We start from the raw sequence: 19662 nt of genomic DNA, 5'->3' as shown, positions 1-19662 counted from the left end.
ATGTTGTCCGTGGTCCCAACCCCTCTTCTAAACCCTGTCTGACTCGGTGGCAGCAAGCCCTTCTCTTCAACCTCTTTCCTCAACCTTTCCGCCAGTACGGCAGCATACACTTTGTATGCCGTTTGTGCTAACGTCACCCCTCTGTAGCCCCCCACTCTTTCTCCCTCCCCCTTTTTTCCTATAGGCACTATAATTCCCTCCCTCCAATCTTCTGGCCATCCCTCTCCTTTCCACACTCTATTACACACTTCCCATAGCCATTCTTTCACAACCTCCCCTCCAAACTTCCAAACCTCATTCGGAATTCCATCACTTCCCAACGCTTTTCTCTCTCTAAGCTTCCTCACTACCTCCCACACCTCTTCTCTCCTTATCTCCTCTTCCTCCTCCCTCCTCTCCCCTCCTCTCCTTGTTCCCATCACCACCCTCCCATTCACTCCTCCCAACAACTCTTTAAAGTACCCATCCCATTCCTGCATACTAATTCCCTCATTCACCCTCCTTCTCCTCTTTCTCTCCCTGTTTACCACCTTCCATACCTGCCCCTCCGTCCTGACCTCCTTTACTTCCTCTTCCCATTTCTCCACTTCTCTTTTTTTCTTCCTTTCACATAGCTTCTTGTATCGCTGTTTTTCTTCCCTGTAACTGTCCCCCTCTCCTCCTTCCCTTCTCCATTTCCTTAACATGTTGCCAACTCTCTTTTTTCCCTCCCTACATTCCTCATCCCACCAGCCCCTTCCTCCGCTTTTTTGCACCTTCCATTCACTTCCTTTAATACCTCCCTTATCCTCCCCTTCAACCTCTGCCACTCTTCCTCCACTCCCCCTCCTCGAGCTTGCCTGTCCCCCATTAACTCTCTAAATTTATTCCTGCCCTCTTCTGACCAGTCCCCTCTCTTACTTCCGCTCCTTCCCCCCTGCCCCTTATCTATACTTTCCTCCCACCCTTCCACCCACGCTGTCACTGGCTGATGGTCTGAATCGACCTTCTCTTCTACCACCACCCGTTCTACCCTTTCCCTTGTCCTCCTGTCCCCTAACACGTAGTCAATCACCGACTCCCCTCTTCCCCCTGTATACGTCCATTCTCCTTCTTCATCACCTCTTATTCCTCCGTTAAAAATCGCCCACCCACGTTCCCCCAGGAATCTACACAGCTTTTTTCCTTCCCCATTTACTTTGCCATCCTTCGATCTCCTCTCTCCTTCCCCCATCTCTTCTTCTCCCTCTTCCACGAACCCTCCTTCCTTACCGGTCCTTGCGTTAAAATCCCCTCCTATCAGCACTCTCACTCCCCTCTCAATCTCCTCCACCCATTCTTTCAGGTCTTCCAACTTCCGGTCCATATCCTTATTTATATATACTCCCACTACCCTCCACCACTCTTTTCCAAGTTTCACTTTTATCGATACTATCCCTTCCTTATCTTTTTTCGTCTTCTCTCTTTCCATTTTGATCCCTGCCCTCACTGCCCCCTACTATCATTCCTCCTATCGCCCTTCCCTTCCGGCTCTTCCTCCCTGCTCTCTGCACTTCCCATACGTAGCCTCTTGGCATTTTTTCCTTTATTCTTTCCCACCCCTTACCGTCCACCCACGTTTCGCATAACACCATTACGTCCCAATCCTCCAGCCTTTTCCAAAACTCTTTATCTTTATTTGTTAGCCCCCGCCACATTCCAAAAGGCCACCTTATAAATACTACTTCCCCGCCCCCTAGCCCTCCTCTCTCACCCCCCCCCCTCTTCCTCTCCCACTCTTCCACCCAGCTCCTCTCTCTTATCCTTCTCCATTTCTGCTCCTCTTTCTTCCCCCCTACCCGTTCCCTCTCCCTCCTCTATTCCCCCTGCCTTTGGTCTTCCTCTCTTTCATTTTCTTTTCCTTTCCCTTGCCCTTCCTCCCAGCACCTCTCTCTGCCATTCCTAAGCACACCTCTAACCTCATCCCACACCCACCATTCCCCCTCTATCCATACTCTTCCCATCCCTATCCGTACCTTTTTAACCCTCCTCCTCTTGCCTTCCATGCCACTTGGTTTATCTTCCATTTTATCCTTCTTTCCTCCCATGTCAAGTCTTCGTCTATCCACGTATTTTCGCCTCTCAGTTTCCACTTATTTCTCATTATTTTCGCCTTCTCTTCTTCACTTCCCACTTTCACCACTGCCATAACCCCCCTTCTCTCTTCTCCCCGCCTCTATTTTTCTAATCTCCTCTATCTTCACCTCCACGCCTAACTTTTTCATCACCTCCGCACACTCCCCCCTTTATTCCTCCCGCATCTTCCTTCACTCCTTTTATCAGAATGTTTCTTCTCCTTTCTCCCCTCTCCTTTACTTCGTACCTCCTTTCCAGCCTTTCCACCCTCTCCTTCCAATCAGTCTCTCCCCTCCCCTCCTCCCTCAGGGCCCTCCTCCGCTTTCCTCTCTACCTCTTCCTCCCCCAAGACCTCCTCCCTTTACCTCCATCTGCATCCCCTCCAGCTTTCGTTCCATGTCCTCTATTCTTTTCTGGAGCTCTCCTTTCTCCCTTCTCCACATCTCCTCTCTCTCTTTCAATTCGCTTTTTATCTTCTTTACTTCTTCCATCATTGCCTCCTTTTGCTCCTTCGCCACCTCTCTAATCTCCTCTCTCACTCCTCTTAACCCCTCCCTCATCTCCTCCCTTATTCCTCTCAGCAACCCCTTCACATCCATATCCTCCCCCCCTGCCCCCCCTGGTGGCGTTCTCACCGTTTTGTTGCTTCTCTTCGAGAAGTCTTCGTCCTCTTCCCCCCCCGCGCCCTCTTCCTTTTCTATTTTATCCCTCTTCCTCTTGAACATTTCCTCTATACTTCCTTTCCTCTTGGAAAGCTCATCTATATTCCCCCGTACTTCCGCGTCTCTCTTTCCCCAACCTATCCGCAAAATGCGCCATCTATCCTCTACTCTACGGCCGTACTACTTCCCGGCGTTATCCCGAAGTCCCCAGAATTCCCTAGCCTTTCACTCTCGCGCTCTCTATCCTTCCCCTTCTACGCTCGTCTCTCTAACCTCAACCTTCCCAATTCTCCTTCGCCTCCACGGACTCTCCTCCCTTATCCTCCGCGCTGCCTCCACTCTCCTACCTTCCCTTTCCCTCACCGAGCTCACCTCTCACTCTCCACGCTCTCTCACTCGCTCTATCTCTCACACTCGCACTTCGCTTTTCGCTCGCACAAATCGCCAACTCACACCTAACCAACCGGAAACGGAAGTCATCGCATATAATTTTAAATATAACATATGATTTTGTGCGTGAGGCGCCTTTCGGTACCGCTCAGCTCATTGGTCTCGTCGAGTCGTGCTGTGTGTCACGATCCGGAGCGTGCGGTGACGAAGGTGCGTATCGGAGCCATCGAAGGGCGAGTGCGGAAGAAGAGGGTGCTTAAAAAAAAAAAAGAGAAGAGAGGAAGGACACGCGGCTCTTGAAGAGTCCTTCTTATTACTTACAGCGGACACACAACAAGCGCGACCAGTTCTCATTACTCGCGCGCGCGATTGTGCGTGTGATGTATCAAATTAATATGTACGCGCAACGTGTACGACGTATACGTCGGATGGGGTAAAACTGAATGGATCTTTTAGGTACCTCATGACCACGGACACGCGAACACGCCGCACCTTCGCAAAACGACGTGAATTCATTGAAGATATCGGGTTCTATATAGTCATCCAACGATCTAACAAGCGATAAACCCATTAAACTTTTATTTAAAAAAAAGTCAATGTATCAATTTAATGTTAAGAAAACGCTTGTTATATATAATATAATCAATTATTCCCGAAATCTTCGAGAAACGATCGACAGATATCTATCTTTTTCCAACGGGTTGGTGTAGAGATTCTCTTCATTCTCTTTGACATAATTCGTCCCTAGTCCACAGCAATGTCTATACTACAAGGCTCAATCTGATGGCGAGGCACGTGTAGTGTACAGGCGCCAGCGATACGGACTCTAAAAGTTGAACACGAAGAGCTTCTCCTTCGCAGCGATTAACTTCCAGCGCGACGGCGCGCGATTGACGGCGACGGCGACGGCGGCGGAGACGGAGATGGAGGTGGAGGTGGTGGTAGTGATAGTGGTGGCGGTGGTGATGGTGGTGGTGCTGGTGCTGGTGCTGGTGCTGGTGCTGGTACTGTATACTGGTGCTGGTGCTGGTGGTGGTGGTGGGGGTAGTGGTGGGGATGGTGGTGGGGGTGGTGGTGGTGGCGGCGGCGGCGCGAGCGGCGTTGACGGCAGTTGTGACGGTGGTAGCAGGTGGTAGTGGGGGTAGACCGTGACGCTGCATCCTGCATCACAAGCGCGCAACACGAGTTTTCGGGCGGCAGCGTCGCGAGACGGATCTTTTTCTTAGCGTTCTTCTCGTCGCCGCGTTTTCTTGTCACTTGTCCGTCTTTTTTCTTTTTCTCTCCCTCTCGCGAGATATACTGTTTAACGTTTCTGGTGATCGTGGATGGAAGAGTCGCAATTTTTGCGCGTCGATTAACGCTCGCGTGTCGCATTGTGCGTCCGAGTGATAGAAAGGTACTCATGTTCCGCATCCTCGTGCGCTCCAAGATACCACGCATTATATGCGACCTCACCGTGACCCTCGTGATCATCACGGACACCTGTAAGGTAACTATCTCTGAGAACGAAGCACATACCTATATGTGAGTATGCGACATGGAGTGTCTCACCGAGAATCTGATCGATACTCGAAATTTATCTAGTGACCCGAATAACGCTGCTCTTAAATTTATAGACATTCGGAAAATTGCAGTGCATTTTTAGTTGATATTAAATGCATTCGTAAATTATAAATTTAATCTCAGCGCTGCACTTTCTTACCACTTTCTACATATTAAATGAGATAGGTGTACGTTCAGAAAGAGGGAAAAATTGCAAGAAAGTACGTATGGAATGTGCTGCTAAGAAGAATAATCGCGAATGTATGTAACATTTCAATCATAATTTTGCAAGTAAAAGAGAAAAAAATCGCTACTCTATAATCTTTTTTTTATTATTGACATATTAAAATATGCACGAAAAAAATCATACGAATGGAAATTAAATAAAAATAATAAAAAATGTTAAAGCGCGACGGTTTAAAATATTAATTGGCTTTCGCTGATCTTTCATAGTGTTTTGCATTAGTGAACCGTGGCCTAATCAAACTCCTTGAAATTCGCTATTATTATTGGATCGTCTTTTAAGCGGTTTGCCTTTGTTAGTTTCTTACACTTCGAAAATACATTATTGTGCGAGTAGAAAAATGATTTAAAAAATCAGAAACTTCACGGTGTGTGCCAGTAACATTTGACTCATTGGAATTACTAAAACAAAATCATAAAAACATACAAATTAGATTATGAATTTATATTTCCTTTCACAAACTCTTAACGTTTATTTTGCGCGTATTTCTTTAATACGATTTGCACAAAATTCATATAAGCTCAAACTTTTGTAAGTCCAATCCAATTATTCGCAGTGAAAGAATTAGAAAACGGAGTGAACGCGTTAACAATATTCAGCTGTGGTTGGCCGGACGTGTTTCAATAATCCAGCTTTATATAACGTCTTGTCGACGAGAGCGCTTTCGTGCATCGCGACACAGTTGCATTTTGTCTACGACGAGAACTGTCGCGATCTAAATCTGTCCGCTTTAGCGGCTCTCCATCGTACTTTTTGCATAATGAAATGAAAATAGATGTATATTTCGAGTTTATGGGGTAGAAGAGCCGCGAAAGGAACAAAGTGTAACAAGAGAAATTGAATTAAAGTGACTTCTTGATTCGTTCGTACTTTACAGTATTCTTCGATTGCGGTTTCGTTAACGTCAATAAAACCTCATTTAAAACTCTCGTAGAAAACTTTTGTCCACGAAATATCATCCACATACATATGCTTTACCTGTAATAATGCTTCTCGAAACCGCCGGGCAATACACTTTTTCTTCAAACAAATCGTAACGGTACGCGCGTTGCGCGTAAACGACGCGGCGAATATGGCAAAATGTAGCAAAAAGTGTATAGGATCGAGTTTGTTGATCATTATTTGACCCCATTGCGATCCGCTCGGCCTCGCTGATCGCGAAAAAGACTCTGGGAAATAGGCTACGATGTCGCTAAAAAACACATGTCCACCGCAGTTGTTAACCGTCATCGAGCACCTCGCCAAGGACACGTACGTAAAACGCGAGACTAACGCGCGCGAATCGCATCAGATCTTGTACATTGGGCTCGAATTAAAAACGGAAACCAAAACCAGATACGTGGGGCAAGAAGTATGAAAATAAAGGAGAGATGCAAATGAGAGGGAGAGTAATGTAAATAGAGCAGAAAGATATTCCTGGCTGGAAATATATTCTTGCCGAATTAATTAATCCAGCGCCAACGTGAAGAAATATTCGCTTGTAAGTTTGGGATGAAGCCAATTGTTACTGCATGAGAAGTAAGATCAAACAAAAAAAGTGAAGAATTTATCTTAAAAAAATATTGTGTCTAAAGCGTAAAGTTCTTAAGCCTGAAATTTTTTAAAGTTCTTTATCAATATGTAAGCTATTATTAGAGTAGGTCGGAGTTTTTAGATATCTAACAGGATGACTTCTTTTTAAATATAGGTAATGATGATGCTGGTTTCCCAGTCTGATGGTATTCTGTCTTCTTCTAGTATTTTTGTAAATAGCAATGCAAGATTTCTTTGCACAGTTCCATACCACCAGTTCTATATTTATATCATTAATTAATTAATACATAATTTTTGCAAATCTATGTACGTTTAGCTTTGTAAATATATCAAAAAATAACAAGAAAATATTCAATCACTATTATATGACTTTATTTAAACATTTTATGCCTTCATTTTTTTCATCGATAAAAATCTATTTAAAGATATTCATATTGAAGTTATTTACATTTTCACTAAAGAATAAGGGAAAGGTACCAATACCCGAACATGTACCTATATCCGAACACCTTTATTATTTCTAAGTATAACGCGAGTTAAAATCAAAGATAAAAGTATTTTTTCTTGTAGTTTGAAACTTCAGTTATAATATCTAAACGTTTATTTTCATAAATTTATATTTTTTTAAAGGTATCCAGACACAGATACATGTGCAGGTATTGGTACATTTCCTATGCTTAAGTGTTGTGGTACCTTTCCCTTATGTGAATAGGGTTTTCGAAAGTTTATCCTTAATTTCCATCGAAGCGATGACTTTGTGGCTCATCTGTTGAAAGACCCTCATAATAAACAGCCAACATGAAACAATCAAAGTAAAACATTTGCTAACGATGGATGGCACCGAGCGGGAAACTAACAATAAGATTAGAAAAATTCCACGAAAATCGCAATGAGGCGACTGTTAGCGGGTGCCTTACAGCCCGGTCGTAAATAAATGCTCCTAGTGCATTGATAAATTCTACGTAATGTGACAGGCGGCAGGTATATTCTTGGCGCATTTGGTTCCTAGGAATAAGTGTAAAAGCGGCATCGCAGATTATCTGACCTCGTTGCTCACGTGAGTCGGCATGTATAATATGTTACCGTGATCGATCTTAACTAGAGTCCCTTTATAAGAGCCTGGACAGACTGGTCCTTATTTTCATTGGACGTGCAACACCATGGCGGAACCAATCACGAGCGGTAAAATAACGAGCCTTAGGAGCCTCTCTCAGGGTGCGTATTATGGAACTTTTCGAAATGGATTCCGATCGGAATTGTTATTTCCTACATTTCTATTGTATTTTTAGGGAAAACAGTATAATTTCGACAGGAATCCATTCCGCAAAGTTACGTGCATAATACGTGCCAGTACACATTAACGATATTGTTACGTGCTTTGCTGTAGCACTGTAGTGTTACATACCTGCGCAAAGCACGAAATGATGTCGTTAACATTTACAGAATAGGTGTCTTAGAATTTAAAATAAAGAATTACAAAATTAATAAAAAATGAAAATGACGCATAATTGCTGGCTACTGTCTCCGCGAAGGTATAATTAATGACCTCTCTTTCTAAAGAAAGTTTTCAATAGATTTCAAAAAGAATTTTAGCGATCAGATGCAAAAAAGTAAGGATAAGTTAATAGGATTCCGATGCTTTCGTTATGCGAATATTGCTGGCAGTTTCTTTTTGTTTCCATCAGAATCGTGATTTAATTTTCAACATGTCAATTTTTGATAGAAATCTTGAGCTATTTGAAACTCATTACTCATCTATCATGGTCTACCGTGGTTCATCCGTGGAATTGTTTGGCGCGAAAGAAGAATAATACGTACGTTTGATACTTTAAAAGCCGGCCGTGGAAGACGCGGATAGTGAAAATCCGTTGTCGCCTCTCTTTCTGTGGTTTTTCCGGCGCGAAAATAAGAGAGGAATTTTTCAAAAGAAATTTGAAGCCAATTTAGATTCGCGCTCGCGCCCACCTGTTTCTTCTTCCTCTTCGCAGTCCAGAGACTGGTTCCGGATCACGGTGCGATGCAGACGCGCTGCACGCGGTGCCGCTATACGCCTTCATTTTCACGGAGAAACGCGCGCTTCTGTGGCATTTGTGTGGATGCGTGGAATCATTCGTTTATGATATATGTCCGCAATTCGCCGCGGTCGTGAAAGCGCGCACAATTAATATCACGAATTAATATCACGGTGAATTCGTTAAACTAAATCGCGGAATCATGGTCCGCGGAAGGGTGAGAAGGAGGAGAGGGTTGAAGGGAGGGAAGAGGGGGAGAGAAAGAGAAATCGTGGTCGATTTATTCCAGATTCTCAGAGATGATTGTTCTTTATGTCGGACCTAAATCGGAATAAGAGATCAAAAAAGACTCGCATTCTCAAAACGATTTATTCGTTTTATTTCTCATTCAGACAATTTACCATACAAGAGTTAATTAGTTAATTTCTTCTATGTGAGATAATTACGCGTAATTGCATGTGGTATGGGGACCGAATTGTAAAATTTTTACGGTTTGTATTGTTCCGGCAGGACACGTTTGGATGCGACAGCTGAATAATAATAACACACACACACACACACACACACGTTCGCAGATATTCATATTTTATTATAATGAGCAATTCCATTGTTCTCTCTTCTCGCGCAATATTAATAACGCATAATTAGATTGCGCGTGCATACGCAGGAAAGCCACGTCGAGAATTAATAATAAAAGATATTTAACATTGTGTAGCATAAACTTTGCATGAATTCCGTTCTTTTTAACAATATCCGTACATGAATAGCGGGCGTAAACGTTACGATTATCCTGCACAACGTCTGTGTTCTAACCTGTAGAATTTTGTGAAAGTAGATAAAATCGGAACAATGATTATTACGATGCTATCTAAAATGCGACGGTGAAATTTGTAAAAAACGAGCGATATGAATTCACAGCAATAACCACGCTCTAAAAACATATCTTAAAATATATTTGTCTTAATTTTTTACACACTCTGTTTCTCACATTTATTTGTTGAATTTAACATACTTACCATACTTACCATTTTCCAGAAAAATAAAGATAAAATTATAATAAATGAAGCTCTGTAAAGCTATACAAAAAGTCCGGAAAAGCCTTTTCTTCATCATGATAATGAAGCATCGAAACATTTTGTTTATGTTACGAGAAAGTTAACGCAGCCTTTAAACGCATAAATTTCACGTGCTGTAGACGCAACAGAAAAAAAAGTCATGTGTTTGTCGAGTGATTGTCAGTTCGTCAAACGTGTATCGAATAAGTGGTACATATCGGAACGAAGACAGAAAACGTGCGATTGCTTTATAAGAAGAAAGAAGCCAGAGGAGTAGCAAGTAGCAAGACAACATAGGCAAGGAAAATCTAGATTGCGAGTGAATTCCACATCGTTTTTTTTCTCCTGACCGTACTCGTGAAACGCACACGATTTAAGGTCAATTCTCGGTTAGGTCACGGTCCGGTCACGATCCGATCAAAAATCGTTGCCATCCTTCGAGTCGTTTGAATTGTCGTCGCGCGATTCTCAATTCCCATAACGCGATAAAGCACTCCAAAGTATCTTCTGGTTTTGAAATTACCGCGTATTGGGTTTCTATTTCCCGCAAGACGCAATGTATACGCGTACACTATTTACGTCAAGCAGAGCGCTTCCGCGTTCGTAGAAGCGGAAGAAACTGCCGACGCGAGTCGAGACACACGCAAGGGAGATGGAAACGCAAGATTGTGGACTATTAAAGCCCATCGAGCGACGTACACGGCATTTTTCTGTCTTTTCGTCCAAAGATTGTAAAATTAATTTTTACGCGATTTTCCTAGGGCGTTTTGTTACAAAAAATACCGAAGATAAGATGCTGATCAAAAATTCGTATAATCATATTTTTTAGCCTCTTCTATTTTAGGAAAATTATTAATTGTTATTCTAATAATACACGTATGTGACGATGCCATACTATATACATTGTAACGTGTGCATCGTAAAAGCGCATTATTTGTCGCGGTTTTGTGATTCTAACGGACACAGTGGGATTCCGTAAACAGACATAATCCCTTTATACCCCCCCCCCTTTCTTCATAGTCCGTCAGATGCAAATTGTATATCAGGCTTTGCACTTTTATGGCAATTCTGTACAAACCAATCGGCATTCTCGTCAAGGCTTTTCCATCTTCGGCAAAACCTCCGTGACTATAATTAGCGTGACTGCGAGGCTCACTGACCAAATTGCCATTTCCTTTTTATGGATTCTCGAGGAAACGCGTGCCGTTCGCGACAAGTCCAAACAAGTCTAAATATAACCGAAATACCTGACATGTAACGAACGCTCCTTTTCGCCTTTAAAAATATCATCAACGGGTGCTTTATTAGGAACTATTTGAAATGTGCGGCTATTTTTGCAATCTGTTTTATTAAAATCTACGTTTTCGCATAATGGTAGATAATTAACGCTTTGCCACTCATAATGAGTGATAATTAATATCTTGTTGTAGTACCGTTATGTAATTTGTCATAGTTTCTGGAAAAACGTAACGGAAAAATAAGTAACGTAACGTCAAATCGCAAGAAATCTAACGAGGACTACGAAACTGCGCTCGTTAAGAGTAAAATACCTATAAAAAATGAGAAAAAAAATTCGATTAAATCTCTAACTTAATTACAATTTTAGTTGACTCCTTCTATTCAGTTCTGCTACACGCCGTATTAAAAATAATGAAATCAGCTAGATATTATCTTTTGATAAAACAGATAAAACTATAGAAGTCTGAGATAACTCAAATTAGTAGCTGGTCATTTGTTTCGCTATTCTGCGAGTTACAAGTTAGATTGCTCGGTATTCATAGTCGATTCTTATATTTAAGACCATCTTAAGTACTATCTTAAGATGTCATAAGCCAATCACAGAGCCGTATTAGTGTCTTAAGACATTACTTAAGACGGTCTTGAAATAAGATCTGACTATGAATACTGATTAAGAAAACGATATAGTAATCTATTTATTTATGGAGTATTATGGATTTAATATAAATTGTGAATTTTTTCGTTGTTGATCCCTTGCAACATGTACTTCCGATACCTCGTTATATTTGCGCAACGTGAGAATCGATTGAAAAATTACCAGTATTACGGATTACTCAATTTTGGCCCCGAAGGATCTTGATGTTTGCGTTCATGACTGACGTAGCAACAACGCAACGTCGGAACCGGATTACGTCGACCATGAAACATAAGACAAGGTAAAGGCGAAAGTCCCCTTGCTATCCCTGTTCTCTTTCGTTCCTGCCAGCGATCTTCACCCTCGTCCGTATTTTTCCCTACAAGATTACTGCATGAAAACGTAACGCTTGCTCGAATGTACATAGTACATACGATGTAAATGTACACTTTCTTTCGTTCGGGAGAACGTTTCGTTCGCTTAAGAAATTCTGTGTCTATTTAGACAATGAGTTTTGAGAAAATTAAACCGTGTTAATAAAATACTTACTAACGTAATTTTGTAAAAGAATTATCTATTAGCAAAATGGCATTTATTCAATTGAAAGAAAAAGAACATTAATTTTGCTGTTTATCCTTCGATACAATTCACTATAGGTTTACATAAATAGATGCGAATAATAATGTGAATTTATATTACAAATTTTGTATTTTTGCGGAGCTGCTCCTGAAACACTCGGGGTGTGCACAATGCACTCACAAGAGTCACAAGTGTGTCAAGCGCGTGTGTGTACACTTTAGCTCTCTCACAATCGATCGAGCTCGCGATCGAGCATATCACTCGTTGCAACACACAGTGTTCATAATATACACTCTTGAGATAGGCGATGCACGGCATGTGTATTATGTGTATTACATATGCACTTTCGTACTATCGCGTCCGTGTAAACGCGAATACCACCAGATGGAAGAGTCTCGAATGCCCCAGGAAAGAACGAGTGCAATGTTTCCTTCCACTGCATCCAACAAAAGCTCCTTTGGACGCGAAAAGAGAGCGCAATACCCTTCACATTGCATATATATATACATGAATTCGCAACACCACTCGGAGGAAAATTGCGTCGCGCTCAAAGGCCCAGATCCTTATCTCGAGCGTTGCGATTTCGATAGAATTGGATAGCGAGACTCGATAACGTCGTGTCTTATAGTACATATGCTGCTTGCAAAAAATCCTTAAAAATTTTGTATTTATTCAAATAATGAGTTTTTGAGAAAACTACACGGACTTCACGCACACTAATCAAATACGTGATCTCTGTGAACCTAGCACCCCCACCACTAAAAAAAAGTTCGGGTATACGGCATAATTTAGTGCTAAATTATTGCTAATTTATTGTTTGTACTCATTTGCGGGAAATTAATATCAAAAGTGGGGATGCTGCCTTCACGTTACGCTAGCACTCCACTCCTCAAAAACACGTATAGAGTACCGTAAACAAAAAAAAGGTAAAACTTAAGATTAAAGGCGACCTCACCGATTTTAATGACCTTGATATATGTTGTCAAGGTCATGACCCCAAGTGACCTTCAGAAGGTTTTAGTCGTCGCTCGTTATGCGTTAAAAAGTTATTAACAAAAAAAATTGAAAAATATAGCAGTTATTTTGAGTATTGGAAGGCATAATCGACTAATATGCATGTGGAAATAATACATGTATAAACAAAGAAAAGTCATTTAAAGCAGTGAATCGTTATATTAAACAGTCTTGTTGTTAAAGCAGAGAATAATTGGTATAGAAAAGTATATATATACAATCTTATATGTTAGAAAAAGCATGAATACAAAATATTCTCTGCTTTAAACATAATTGTATGATTGGAATTGTATGACTGTATTGTATAAACATTATTGTTTACAAATATTGGGCACATATATTGTGGGATAAATATCACAGAATGTAAATAAGCAAGATTACGAGCAAGTTACTAACTTCTGACCTTAGTTATTTACATTCTGCAGGATTCGCTCTATTTGGCGTATTTGCGCTCATAGTCTATCAGTTATCTTTGTCAATCGTTGTTGCAAGACTGACACGACTTAAAATAAAGCTTTACGAGTTTTTAGGAATATGTGATGATAAAAATAAACTTATAAAAGTACTTAAAGAAATAATTAATAATACATTAAATTATATAAGCTCAATTAAATATATGTAAACAATAACGTATATTCATATGGTTTCTAGTCAGATGTACTGTCAGTAAGGGGATATAATGTTGCCATTATTTCAAAAAACAGTTATCTAGTAAGTTATGTCGTGCACGACGCATGTGTTTACTGCATAACATATGTTATGTAATATAGTAAACACATGCGTCGTGCACGACATAACTTAGTATAAGGGATGATAAAAATTTTCACTGCTTTAACCGAAAGCAACATATCGCTGCTTTAAATAACTTTCCTCCGTTCATACATGTATTATTTCCACATACATATTAGTCGTTTATGTCTTCCAATACTCAAAATAACTGCTATATTTTTCAAACTTTATTTGTTAATAACTTTTTAACGAATAACAAGCGACGGCTAAAACCTTCTGAAGGTCACTCGGGATCATGACCTTGACCACATATATCAAGGTATTGAAATCGGTGAGGTCGCTCTTAATCTTAAGTTTTACCACTGTTTCTTCAACCAAATACGTTACTTTGGAATTTATTGCTCGTTGTTAAAATTAACAAAGTCAACCAAGCCAAGAGTATGGTCACTAGATTTTATTGTTGATATTTTTCCGCGATGCTAATTGGTTCTCTCATTACGCTGACTTCGTGAGCATCTGTCATCGCATATTTTGACAGTTTTATGTATCAAGGGTTAAGTAATATTGTAATAGTAATAGTATAATTAATAATATTAAAGCTAAATAGCGCGCACGAAGCGCGCGTTTGTGATGTCTAGTAAAATAAAAACGAATATATATAATCAATGTAGCGAAACGTTTTATTTTTTAAAAGTTTTTTTCAAATAATTCTGGACATTTTTAATTATTTTAAACAGACGTTGCTAAACCTTTATTTATTTTTCTTTTTTATATATTTAGCATTCTAAAATAATAATAATTAAGAATATTTTTATAAAAGAAATATATATATAAATGAATAGAAATCAACACCAAAATAACAACTAACAACTGTTATTGGTGTTGATTTCTACCAAGAGTGCTACCAAGAGTGGAATTGGTGGAATTTATTGAATTAAACAACGAGCAATAAGTTCAGGATTGGATATTGTAATAATCGACCGTACGAAGTTCGTTGCTGATTTATATTTGCATTAATTTGTTTCCATAGTTTATCATTCAATGAATCCATTTGTTTTATTTTTTATTTGTTTTTATCCTCGTCGCCATTGCTGTAGCAAGGAAGGAGAATTCAGGCTTCCCTGTTGAGGTGCACTAATAGTCATTTATTAAGTCACTAGTACACAGTAGGATCGCGATTACTTAACACGATCTATCGTCGATGACGATCTGTCGCTGTCTGCCTACCATGGGCACAATCTAGATCCGCGTATGTACTTGCTAAGAGTAGTGGGGGGGGGAGAACTTCGTACGGTCGGTTACTACAGATATTTTGAGAGCAATAAATTATAGAATCAATTTAATATCAAAATCAACACAGCAAATAATTTTTTTAACATACTTCACTCTTGTCATGAACCTAGCCACTCTTGGTGGAATTTGTTAAGTTAAACAATGAGCAATAAATTTTACACTACATATTTTGAGAGCAATAAATTACAGAATTAATTTAATATCAAAATCAACTCAGCAAATAATTTTTTAAACATACTTTACTCTTGTCGTGACCACACTCTTGTTTAACTTTGTTAATTTTAACAGCGAGTAATAAATTTCAAAGCAACGTATTTGATTGGAGAAACAGTTTAATGTTAAACTTATACGATTAACTTTCTATTTTCGGCCGTTTTGTTGTTATGCGGTTACTTTATTACGGTAGCCGGTATCGGTACATTTGTAAATATTTAATATTTTTGGTATCTCTCTTTGCACTATTTTAGAGCAAAAAATTAGCAAAAAATTATGGTATAGGTACTTGTTTTTTTTGTTTACGGTATTCTATGTGTTTTTTTAGGAGTGGGGGTGCTAACGTAACGTGAAGGCAGGACCACCACTTTTGATATTAATTTCCTGCGAATGGGTACGAGCAATAAATTCGGAAATAGAGCAAATTAGCACCAAATTATGCCGTATACCCGAACTTTTCTTTAGTGGTGGGGATGCTAGGCTCTCTCACAGAGGTAAATACGTAATAATATATAAGTATATAATATAAGTAATAATATAATAATATAAGTAAAGTATATAAAGTATACATAAAATAATCTTTATTTCGTCAGCTTCTTCTTTTTGCGTTACTGGTAACTGGAAATGAAAACGCTCAACGTTGCACATGCTTCCACGAACGCAAATTTCCCGAAAGCTGCTCGCGTATATCTCAAATCTTCATCTCGGAAATTCCCATTCTTTCGCAACGATATTTTCTCGAGGATCTTCATCTGCGAAAATTATTTAAAGCGCGCTAAATATGGTGAAAACGTCTGTTCTTCAATATAATGAAACAGCTTCTCGTGCGCGCCATAACAAACGCGCACACGTAAGACATCACATAAGATTAAAAACGTGCCACTCCGATTTTTATTCGAGCGTCTGGAAAACATCTGCATATTCAGCATATTGTCCGACACAGCATTATAATTAGGCAATTTGTCACATCGCGGTCATTTATCCCTCATAAGCGTATCCCCGTGATCAATAACTAACTTCGACAAATTATCTGAATTGCTAAAAGATACATCAGTTAACATATTTTATTCCTTTGCCGCGCTACAATAATTAAAATAGATTTCTCTTATTTTCCAACGAGTGCCATGTTAACGAGATACGAACCGCCGATCTAATCAATTTTGTATCCTATTCGCCCGCGTTCGCCACATGATTATTTCACTTGAGTTGCAGAATTAAAGTCGAATGGCTGTACGAGCAAGACTCGTGCGCAGGGGCGCGGTGAAGTACGGAAAGCACAGCAATGACGCTTCCAGTTTCGAGCTATGAGGAACTTCTCATCCAGGTCCGCGAGCTCACTCACGAAACGATCCTTCTGCAACGTCAATTATCCTGTGATCTCTTCGACAACGCCGATCCGCCGGACGTGAATCACAACTTCTCCTTCATTTGGAAGAACTACGAGAAGGGTAAGACACAATATTTCACTCTTGGCGATCTCATAATCTTTAAGCGAAATGAAAAGTAACATAATGTAATTAAATGCTAAAATAGAAACTTATGCAAAAATAATTAAACGAAGTGATAAGAAATCGCCTCTTAATTGAAGAGTAAGAACTCCATAGAATGTGAAGGTTTTATCGATTAGTCATATAGGTATTAAGCCTCGTTTAGAGATGCATCGACCTCGACTAGGGTTATAGTTGGCTACGTCTTAGTCCGGTCTTGAGGTAACTATACTAATATATGACATCACAACTAGTGCATTGAACTCTCGTTGAACCTTATGTCCGCGCCAATAGTCTTAACTGTTAGGATGCAAATGAGCGTCCGGCAAAAAGCTAGACATATAAGCGATAATACGAACTCGTGCCCGCTGCATTGTGCATATCTTATGTGCGTCGTAAAATATTGTGTAAATCATCACAGAATAATAAAACATCCGCGATATTATAGACATACATTTAGAGAAAATTTAGTACCATTCAAGTGATCAAAAGATCGCATGATATAATACGCCGCCAAATTCGTCTGAAAGTTTTACAAGTATTTATCGAGCTATTGTCAGAGCAGACGGGTTTATTTTCGGAGATTTCTGATGACATTCGCGTTTATTCTCGTTTCTCGGACTCGGTTATCGATGTTAGACGAACGGATCGCCAGTAAGATCCGATTTAAACTTTCACGGACGATCCTGACGCAAACACGTCTGGCAAGTGGCGTCTGGCGTCTGTAGATTCGTAAGATAGGCAATGGTTGGACCGACGCCATCTAGATGCCAAAGCACTTTGTAACGCGGAGAATCCTTGTCGTATTGAAACAAAAGTAAAAGTGCCTTGACACCTCGGAACGAAAGTTCACCGGTTCTCTTTCCAGCGCTGTTTCAACTGTCACTTGCCAATTCCGTTTCATCCGCCTCGAGCAAGCTTCGAATGCTCGTTTTGCATCGCAATATCGTTATTCGTTATCCCTTCTGTAGTTTGCAATAGTAAAAATCAATGCGATCGCAAAACTCCATTTATCTCTCATGAAATTCGGTGATATCCGTGATACTCGATATTTGCGACAGTTCCGGACAATATTCTAACGATTTGTAACGTCAGAGAAAAAAGAATTACGTATACGCGTTAGGGTGTAATTAAAATAAAAGACGTATGTATATAAGAATAAATACAATTAATAATAATGATTTATATTTATATGTAAGACTAATGAATAATAAAGTTATATACTAACTTAATTTAAATTTTTAAATATGTATAACAGCAGTACATCTCACACATCGCTAATTTCCATACAATAAGACCACGTAAAAACTTACATTAGGTAATTAACATTGCATTTAACATTTACATCATAAATATCATACGCGGCAGCTTCGTACTCATCGGTTTGCGAGTCTTCGGCAAACAGCGCGTATCGCGTTTTGCTCGACAAGCTTCAGCCCGTTGTGCAACATTCTACTCCTTTGCAACGTTCGTACGCTAGGAACAGTTGCGAAATGACGGCGATCTTTCAAAATTCAAAATAAATTCGGTGCGCGATAGATCTCCGGAGAGCTTGCGTGGGTGCATGCGAGTTTATTTTCAAGCAGGAAGTACCGCACGAAGTTACGAAACGTCGGCTCGGGTTCGTTTCCTGCGTCACAAAACCTCGCGATTAAGACAGTCGATGAGGTTACGCGAATATTATTTTAAGACTGTTGAAATAGGAGGAGCATTTTTATTGTTTTATATTATTGCTTGCGTCAAACATCCTCAAGAAAGTGCACGATGAATTTCCTGAGTAAGTGTCATTCACGAGGAAAATTTATTACGACGATATCTTCCTCGATGTGACATTTTGCATCAAAGTTCTTTCCATCGAAGCTCTTTTTCCGCTCGCTCTTATCACTATTGTTTATTTTATCACGTTTCTTCTTGCAATAGTCAATGACAATTTTATTTAGTTCCTTTTTATTCAGTTCCTTACGTTCAGTTTATACAGTGTGCAAACGTATCACATATTTACCTTTTTTAGCACTGATTTATAGTATAAATGCTTCATTGACTTTTGCATATGATACACGGACGATAGCAGTCTTAATAAGATAGAGATAAGTGGATATTATATAGTTAATGATCATATGTCTAATTGTAAGAGAGATCCTTTGTTTGATTTTATTATATTTATTTATATTTATATAAATACACAGTACAATATATGTTTTACATATTTTATATTGTTTTACGTACTTTATTACTTATATTGCTTTTATCATTAAGATTGAATTTTGATTTTGCTTTTAAAACGCGCATGTTACAAATAGAGACGGTTTGTCTAAAAAAAAACGAAATTTTTTAAATATTTTTAGTTATCTTATTGTTAGTGATATGTTAAAAATTGCTTTCGAGAGACATTCTCTAAAATTTACTTCTTGTTCTGAAATACTAAATATAATATCTTCATGTTTTTCGACATTTTTCTAATTATACACAATACATTTAGTTATACGCGACAATATTTTATCATAGCTATTTCATTATGAAAATATGCACGAAATTTTAATTTACTAGATAGAAAAAGTAAGACACAGAGCGATGGCTCATTTTTTGTTCTGTCAAATTCTTCTTGCTATGCATAAATGGCTACGCTTCGTATCTCGTTCTTTCGCAGTTTACTTTTCTCCGCGGGCACATGGTTATTTTTGAAAAAGTCATCAACGGAAAGATGAACAGCGACGCAGAAGCCTAATGGCCAGAAAAGTATCAATCTCTTCTTTTCAGCTTCTGCGTTTTTTTTTTATCTTAATAAAAGGGCGATTACGTGAATAAACGTTGACCTGTACAAAAAAATTTTGAAATAATTAAATATTTATTTTTATCTCGATTTTTACGAATGGTTGTCAGATTGAACTTACACAAGAACAAACTTTGTCTCGTATATGTTATCTTTATGATATGATCTCATG

General features: G+C 39.3%; 2 protein-coding genes across 2 annotated transcripts in view; both read left to right on the top strand.

The window, feature by feature from the left end:
• Nucleotides 1-15721, top strand: part of LOC143908826 (uncharacterized) — a 72462-nt gene extending 56741 nt beyond the window's left edge. The window contains exon 3 of the transcript XR_013260262.1: nt 15562-15721. The gene's annotated coding sequence lies outside the window, so the exon portion shown is untranslated. The remainder of the gene's footprint in view (nt 1-15561) is intronic.
• Nucleotides 15722-16507: 786 nt separating this feature from the next.
• Nucleotides 16508-19662, top strand: part of LOC143908821 (uncharacterized) — a 32771-nt gene continuing 29616 nt past the window's right edge. Inside the window, exon 1 of the mRNA XM_077426629.1 lies at nt 16508-16681. Coding sequence (XP_077282755.1) covers nt 16516-16681 — 166 coding nt within the window. The 5' untranslated portion in view covers nt 16508-16515. The remainder of the gene's footprint in view (nt 16682-19662) is intronic.

This window comes from Temnothorax americanus, unplaced genomic scaffold (assembly GCF_048541705.1).
Source record: "Temnothorax americanus isolate GAGA-0224 unplaced genomic scaffold, ASM4854170v1 Scaffold117, whole genome shotgun sequence".
In the NCBI taxonomy this organism is placed as follows: Eukaryota; Metazoa; Arthropoda; class Insecta; order Hymenoptera; family Formicidae; genus Temnothorax; species Temnothorax americanus.
This window is presented reverse-complemented; position numbering and strand designations above follow the sequence as displayed.